This window comes from Eptatretus burgeri, chromosome 17, assembly GCF_056783735.1.
Source record: "Eptatretus burgeri isolate ZD-2024b chromosome 17, Ebu_testis_v1, whole genome shotgun sequence".
Lineage (NCBI taxonomy): Eukaryota > Metazoa > Chordata > Myxini > Myxiniformes > Myxinidae > Eptatretus > Eptatretus burgeri.
Genome location: NC_140977.1, coordinates 49,338,902 through 49,347,256, shown reverse-complemented (window position 1 = coordinate 49,347,256; position 8,355 = coordinate 49,338,902). Strand labels below are relative to the sequence as shown.

Below are 8,355 nucleotides of genomic sequence, written 5' to 3'. Positions count from 1 at the left end.
CCTTGGCAACTGTAAAAAAAAAAAAAAAAAGTGTCCTTCACTGAAACTGCAACTCCTCTCTTCATATTGTCTGGCACAAACAATCGATATCCTTGCAAGTACAGCGAACAGAGTTGGACCTCAATTCAAGTGTTCTTTGGTAAAATCTCGGGGAAAGCAATAACGCCCGGATGCTTCATAAAAGCTCGAGCTTTCAGTTCATCTCCATTGTTAAACATGGTCACAATTTGTCAAGAAACACTTACTCTTACTGAAGACTTACTTGAACTGAATGTGTTTGAAAATTAAAAGTTCTAGAACTTGAAAATGGAATGAAACTTCGTTCTGCTGACTTGACGTACCACCTGACTCCTTTCGCCTGACGCTGGATCTGGTTGGAATCACCGAGTCACAATTTCCCTATTTTTGTATGATCAGGTTAGCTTCTCCAGTCTCGACTCTGGACTTCAGTTCCTCCCTCAGCTTCTTGTGCTGTTTTCACTCAGTGAGAGTTCTGCTTCTTCTTCTTCTTCTTCTTCTTCCAATAAAGTGAAGAGACCTCCGAGGAGTGCTATCCATTGTAATCTGCACAGAGCAGCTTTCGTGTACAACTGGGATGACATGCTCTACTGTCCACCTCGTCCCTAGTCTTGCTACAGCCCATAAACAATCTTCTGAGGTCGAGGCGAATCTCAAGCTCTCCCTCCCACCCCCAAAGAGATATTATGCTGACCTGATCTCACATCACGGGACTCCGTTTGTGACGTATGACAGCCCCACATTGTACGCGTCATAAAATATTATCAAAAAAATTAACTCGAACACAAAAAAAATCACCTTTTTCGTGACAATGACCGAGAACATCTGACCGAGATGACCGAGACTCCTCTCCAGCCTTGCCCCCCCTGCTCTCTCTGCGATTTGTCCCCACCACATTTCCACAGGGCGCTCAAGGTCCGCCAACAACCCCCTTCTGGTAAAACTACCAAAATCACGAATCACTGCTCATCTTCACTCTTTCATTCCTCTTTTTTCCCGCCTTTGGAATAAACTTCCTCACTCTATTCTTTCCCATTCTTCCCTCCAGGCTTTCAAAACAGCTGTTCACCACCACCTCTTATCTTCCCCCATCCAAATCCTCGATCTTTTCTACCCCCGATAATCCACCCAAGCCCACTTCCTTCAATTCTCCTGCTTTCCTTCCTGAAAGTCCCTTTAATGTCCATCTTCCCCTCGCCATGTTCCCCGTCCCATCCCCATCCCTCTCCCTTCCACATTTCACCTGTGTCTGTTCCCCAATGTTTTGTCCCTTCCACTCCCGCCCCTCTTGTCTCATGCCTCATTGCTGTGAGTTGTGTGTTAGCTCTCATACGAGCCTCGACCAAGGTATACAAAAAAAAAAAAAAAAAAAAAAAAAAGAACCGGTGTGTTGAAGGAACGGTTGGCTTAACGAGCGCTAGCAAGCTGCTTGGACATGGGACACACCGCTGCAGTTATTGTACTTGATACGAGGTTATTAACCTCCGCCATCTTCGAAGATGGATGGAGGTTACTGTTTTCACCCCTTTCTGTTTGTTTGTTTGTGAACAGTATTACGGAAAAACTCCTCGACGGATTTCGACGAAACTTGGTGGGGGGGGTTAGGTATGGTCCAAGGATCATGCCATTAAATTTTGGACTTGGTCCCTCCCCCCCCAAAAAAAAATTAGAGAAAAAAATAATTTTTTTTTTGCATTTCTACATGTTTTCAATGATTTCCAACCCCCCCCAAATTTTTTTTTACACCTGCCCCCCCAAAAAAGATTTTTTTTTTTTTGCATTTCTACATGTTTTAAATGATTTCCAACCCCCCCCGAAAAAAAATTGTTACCCCCCACCAAAAAATTTAGAGAAAATTTTTTTTTTTTGCATTTCTGCATATTTTAAGTGATTTCCAACCCCCCCACCCCTCCAAAAAAAATTGTTAGAGAAAAAAAATTTTTGCAACTTTTTTTTCAACAAAATTTGATTTTTTTTTTTTTTTTTTGCATTTTTACATGTTTTAAGTGATTTCCAACTCCCCCCCCCCCAAATAAAAATGTTGGAGAAAAGAACTATAACTGTCAGCACTGTTGACATCATATTTAATGAATAAGATATAAGGTTCACTTGAGTGACCCAGCAGTATTGGCGGTGGAGGTTTTGCACTCTCCCGAGTGCTCCCCCTCTAGTTAACCTCCTCCATCGAAGATGGACGGAGGTTACTGTTTTCACCCGAGTTTGTTTGTTTGTGAACAGTATTACGGAAAAACTCCTGGACGGATTTTGACGAAACTTGGTGGGGTGATGAGGGATGGCTCAAGGATCATGCCATTAAATTTTGGACTTGGTCCCACCCCCCAAAAAAAACAAAATTGTTAGAGAAAAAAAAAATTTTTTTTTGCATTTCTACATGTAAGTGATTTCCAACCCCCCCCCCAAATTTTTTTTACCCCCCCCCAATAAATAAATAATTTTTGGGGGGATTTCTACATGTTTCAAGTGATTTCCAACCCCGCCGCCCTGCCAAAAAAAATTGTTACCCCCCCCCAAAAAAAATTTAGAGAATTTTTTTTTTTTTGCATTTCTACATGTTATAAGTGATTTCCAACCCCCCAGGTCAGGTATGGGAGCATGTGCCAGAACAGCACGTCGCTGCATCCACTTTCCGCCGGTACTCCAGGGGCCTCCGTCTGGCCATCCCCCAGGCAGATGCCAGGCCCATCCCCATCTCCTTGAGATGATGGTCAACCTGCTGCAACCATGACGCACGTGGTCGGCCCACTGGCCTCCTCCACTCATGAGACTCCCTCGCTGAGAGAATCTGGTGAGCAGGATCAGCGTCAGGAAAACGAGCCACATGTCCATACAGCCGCAACTGATGCTCACGGACTATGCAGGTAACAAATCTCATCCGAGTCTCTCTCAGCAACCGCTCGTTGGACACAAAATCCGACCAGCGATAGCCAAGGATTCTCCGAAAAGACCTGGTACCAAAGGAATTAAGTCTCCATCTCAGATCCTTGTTCAGAGTCCAAGTCTCACATCCATAGAGCAAGACTGGAAGTACCAAGGACCTGAAGACTTGGACTTTCGTCCTCCCGCACAGGTACCGGCAGCACCACACCCCATGATCCAGTGAATCCATGACTCCCCAGGCCAGACCCAGACGTCTATTGACCTCTGACTCACAGCCAGCAGAGACATGAATATCACTGCCAAGGTAAGTGAATCTCTCCACGACCTCAACATCCTCACCAGAAACAGACACAGACAGGACAGCAGCATCCAAGACGTCACCGAAAGCCTGGATCTTAGTTTTGACCCAAGAAACCCATAATCCCAGCGGCTCCGACTCCTCATTCAGCACCTTGAGGGCCCCCAAAAGGATATCTAAAGTCTCCGCAAAGATGACTGCATCATCTGCAAAATCAAGCTCCGAGATCTTGACATTCCCAAACGATGCACCGCAGCTTGATCTCTCCGAGATCCTCCCTAAAATCCAGTCCATACAAGTGCTGAAAAGTGTGGGGGCCAGTACACACCCCTGGCGAACTCCAGTAACAACTGGAAATTAGTCAGAGATGGTACCACCACACTTCACAGCACTCTCAGTACCAGAGTAGAGTTTAGACATCAGATCGATCAGTTTTGGTGGCACCCCACGAAGACCAAGAATCCTCCAGAGGACATCCCGATTCACTGAATCGAACGCTTTATAGAGATCAACAGAGGTTGCAAGCAGCCCCTGCCGAAACTCTCGTCTGCGTTCGGTGAGAACACGAAGAGCAAGGATACGGTCAATCGTTGACCTCTTTGGTGTAAAGCCTGACTGCTCTGGACCCTGGTGCTCAAGCAGATGGTGGCGAACCCTATCAAGAATTATCCGAGCAAAGACCTTGCCTGGCACTGAGAGCAGCGTCACCCCTCGGTAGTTGTTGCAGTCTTGGCGATCACCCTTCCCTTTCCAGAGAGGAACAACAACGCCCCTCTTCCAATCAGTTGGGATGATGTCTGTGTTCCAGGCAGAGCACAAAATTGCATGCAACGACATGAGTGAAGCATTTCCACCAGCCTTGAGAAGTTCAGCATGGATGCCACAGATCCCTGGAGCTTTGCCCCGTTTCAACTGGTTCACCGCAGCCCGTGTTTCCACAAGCGAAGGTGGATCACAGTTGATTCGAGGGTCAGCAACAGGGATTGTAACACCCTTGACGTCCAACTCAATAGCTGCGGGATCAGCCTGGTACAACCGCTCAAAGTAACCGGCCCAGCGGGCCTTCACTTCAGACTCCTCTGTCAAGAGCCTACCACTCTCTGCTCTAACTGCAGTGCTCTGAGGGATGGGCTTGGATGAACGCAATGCGTGAATTCCCCTGTAAACGGGACGAGAATCACCTGTCCATAGGAGATGCTCTACCCCCTCACAGATTCCTCACACATAGGCCTCCTTGTCCACCCTCAGCGCAAGTTCAGTTTTATACCTCAAGTCCCTGAACAGCTCAGCTCTGCCATTCAGCCTGGCCCTGCGACTCTGGTCAATGGTATCCAGTGTCCCTTGAGAGACAAAATTCTTCTTTGCCCTGCGGTGAGTTCCAAGACATCCACTGGCAACATCAAGGACGGTGGTCTTGAAGGCACTCCACAACTCTTCAGGACTCCCCAAAGCACCCAGACCCCCCAAGTGTCCACTCAGCCTGTTCGCAAACTCCTCAGCTACTCTCTCATCCCTGAGTTTGCCAACATCCAGCCGAGGCTGGGATGGTACCATTCTCCAGGATGTAAGGTGCAGCTTTAGATTTGCTACAACAAGCTTGTTGTCAGTATTGAGGAACTGAGCACTCCGGTAGACCCTGCAGTTCTGGATCATCCTCCAATGACCGTCAATGAGGACATGGTCAATCTCCATTTGCCACACCGCCAGCATTGGAATACCAAGTCCAGCGATGAGCTTGTGGGCGCTGAAACCATGAACCAGCCACCCTAAGTCCATGACTTCTTGCAAAGTCAAGGAACTTAGTGCTATTCTGGTTCATAGTTCATGACCCATGGGGATCAACACACACCTCATAACCATCCCTATCAGTTCCAGTCGATGCATTGAAATCCCCCAAGACTAGAAGTGTATCTCGTCTGGGGCACTGATCAACCACAGACTCGAGCGTGACGCAGAATGCATCCTTCACGGTGAGATCACTTGCCTCAGTCGGAGCATAAACAGAGACCAGGGAAATGACACCGAAGGAGTGATGAATCCTTAATCTCATAATACGCTCGTTGACCGGTGTTACCTCAATTATCATTGGGGTCAGCTTATTGGACACAGCTACAGCAACTCCTTGGGTATGGTAACCATCAGAGCGACCAGACCAATCGTAGGTGTAACCACCCACCATTATCTCGCCGCAATCCGATCTACAAACCACAGAGAGAGCTGCAATACTGATGTCCAAACGTTTGAGCTCAGATGATAACAGAGACAGGTGATCATCCTCTCTTAGGGACAGGACATTCCAGGCACCCACCCGAAGGGACCGCCTCAGGTTAACCCAAGGAGACCGCCGTCTGGTGGACGACACCTCAGCACCACTCCGACAGACTCTCCCGCAATCTGACCCAGGGATGTTACCCCGTGGTTTCCCTCCTATCATCAAAGATTGGGGGTCCCGAAGGCTTTGCCCCAATCCCGTCATCCACTGAGCTGCCCTGCGAAGGGAAGCTGCACAGGAGGTACTCCCACGGAGTGGGTTTTCAGATTTTTTTGCGTTTTTGCGTTTTGCGGAATGAAGGGTTTTACGGTGGCCGGAGTGCAAATCCTGCCACCAACCTCCTAATAAGAAGTGACCCAACTGCAGGAGGACGTCCGCAGACACAGTTGGGCACTAGATATGGATGGCCGTTGGCTCACAAGGAGCTCCTCCGCCCTTAGAAATAATTTGATTTTTTTTTTTGCATTTCTACATGTTTTAAGTGATTTCCAACCCCCCCTGCCCCCCCCCCAAAAAAATTAGAAATTTTGCAACTTTTCTTTCAAAAAAATTTCGATTCTATTTTTTTGGCCATTTCTACATGCACGTCGATCAAGCTTAGTTTATTCAATCGTGGTTCAGTCGAGTCTGATCCGTTTTGACCTACAATGAAGAGGATATCAGGTTCACTTAAGTGACCCAGCAGTATTGGCGGCGGAGGTTTTGCACTCCACCGAGTGCTCCCCCTCGAGTTGTCCTCTGTTTCCACGTGGGAGCTCTTTTCTCAATTTCGAGCGTACGTAATAAATAGATCCCCCTGAATTAATAAATTGTTTACATGGACGAGAGAACCCCGTACCTGGTCCCTGATCCGTCCCGTCCGCTTCACCATGAAGGTTCTGAACGTCCAGGATCCTGAACCTGGAGATCGCAGCAACTCCTCCCGGATCCCCTCTGTTCCCTCCATCACTTCCCGACTTGGTGTCCGAGGAGCTCGGATCGTTAGCGCAGCTCAAGAAGTCTCGGTCCATGACTCTCAGGAGGAGACAAAGCACGTCCGGCTTTACCTTCCCGTCACCAACACACCCGAGAACGAACTTTCTCCCGATATGTTAAACCGCGGAACACGTGTCTCGATTTCACCGGAAGTAATAAAGAGGTTTAACTCTCCGACCATTGAACGGAATCACTCGAATCAAGTTAAATCCTCGATTCTTGTTTCAGATTTTTTTTTACCTCAACTTGAGGAACAGAATCGGTGTGATGGGCGAAAAGGTTAAGGGGAGGACGGACAAGTTCAGCTTAAACCACACACACAAGAAAGGATTTCCTTTGGAGTTAAATCTATTTATTATGTACTTACAGAGAGGAAAGATTGCCCCCCACCAAGCTGAATTACGTAACCTCAATCCTCCCTTCCACCCACATGCCCTGACCGTTGAACAGCTTGGTCCATGAACCTGTGGTCCCTCACCGAAGCGCGAAGGTCGATACTTTGAGTCCTGTGAGGACTTCGGTCCATCTCCTCAAACCCCAAAAAGGAGATGACAACCAAGACACACACCCACCCTCCCCCAACCACAACGACCCATCTTCCCTTCTTCACCTCCTTTCTCTTTCTTCCTTTCACTGACTCCTCACAGCCCCCTTGTGAGCCGCACATCATCATCATCATCATCATCATCATCATCATCATCATCAAAAGATAGGCCGAACGTGAGAAAAAGGTCCAACTGAAGACCATCCCAGAGACTTGATAAGTTCGAATTTTGCTCCTCAACATTTACTTTTGTGGATTTGGAAAATCATCCTGAGGGGGAAAAAACAGAAATCTGATAATCAGTTTCAACCTTACACTTCGGAATATTCGTGTTGTTATTGCCGCCCGGATCGTGCCCAGTTGGTACATACGAATCCCGGTGAACCACGTCAAAGCGGACCGCAAAGGCCGACTGATTTGGTCGCCCCGGGTCATTTCCCCCGATTCCGTGCTGGGTGAGACAACCGAGTCAGTTCGATGCTTTACGCCCCTGGCTAATCGGTACCATGCGCCCGATTCCAATAAACCAGATTTAGTCCTCCAACGGACGTGCCATTTGTGGTGACGATCACAACCAATCAAATTCACTCCAAGAAAAAGTGTGTTTAATGTTGAAGGTACACGGTGGCGGGATCCTTTACAACTCTGTGAAAACGAGTCATGATCAGAAGTAAACCGCTCAGATAATCTATTGTCATTGTTCACGGTCATGGTGGGGCGAGGGAGTGGTTGAGGAGTTGTGGTGCAGGGGTCGGGGTGTTGAGGACTTGGGGTCTGCAGTTGGTGGGGGGGAGGGAAGTTAAGGACTTGGGGTCTGCAGTTGGTGGGGGGAGAGGAAGTTGAGGACTTGGGGTCTGCAGTTGGTGGGGGAGGGGAAGTTGAGGACTTGGGGTCTGCAGTTGGTGGGGGGAGGGAAGTTGAGTACTTGGGGTCTGCAGTTGGTGGGGGAGGGGAAGTTGAGGACTTGAGGTCTTCAGTTGGTGGGGGGAGGGAAGTTGAGGACTTGGGGTCTGCAGTTGGTGGGGGAGGGGAAGTTGAGGACTTGGGGTCTGCAGTTGGTGGGGGGAGGGAAGTTAAGGACTTGGGGTCTGCAGTTGGTGGGGGAGAGGAAGTTGAGGACTTGGGGTCTGCAGTTGGTGGGGGAGGGGAAGTTGAGGACTTGGGGTCTGCAGTTGGTGGGGGGAGGGAAGTTGAGTACTTGGGGTCTGCAGTTGGTGGGGGAGGGGAAGTTGAGGACTTGAGGTCTTCAGTTGGTGGGGAGGGGAAGTTGAGGACTTGGGGTCTGCAGTTGGTGGGGGGGGAGGGGAAGTTGAGGACTTGGGGTCTGCAGCTGGTGGGGGGGGGACGTTG

General features: G+C 48.7%; 1 protein-coding gene across 1 annotated transcript in view; it reads right to left on the bottom strand.

The window, feature by feature from the left end:
* Positions 1 to 6,649, bottom strand: part of LOC147010052 (uncharacterized) — a 43,267-nt gene extending 36,618 nt beyond the window's left edge. The window contains exon 1 of the mRNA XM_085861224.1: positions 6,325 to 6,649. Coding sequence (XP_085717350.1) covers positions 6,325 to 6,496 — 172 coding nt within the window. The 5' untranslated portion in view covers positions 6,497 to 6,649. The remainder of the gene's footprint in view (positions 1 to 6,324) is intronic.
* Between the last annotated feature and the right edge of the window lie 1,706 nt (positions 6,650 to 8,355).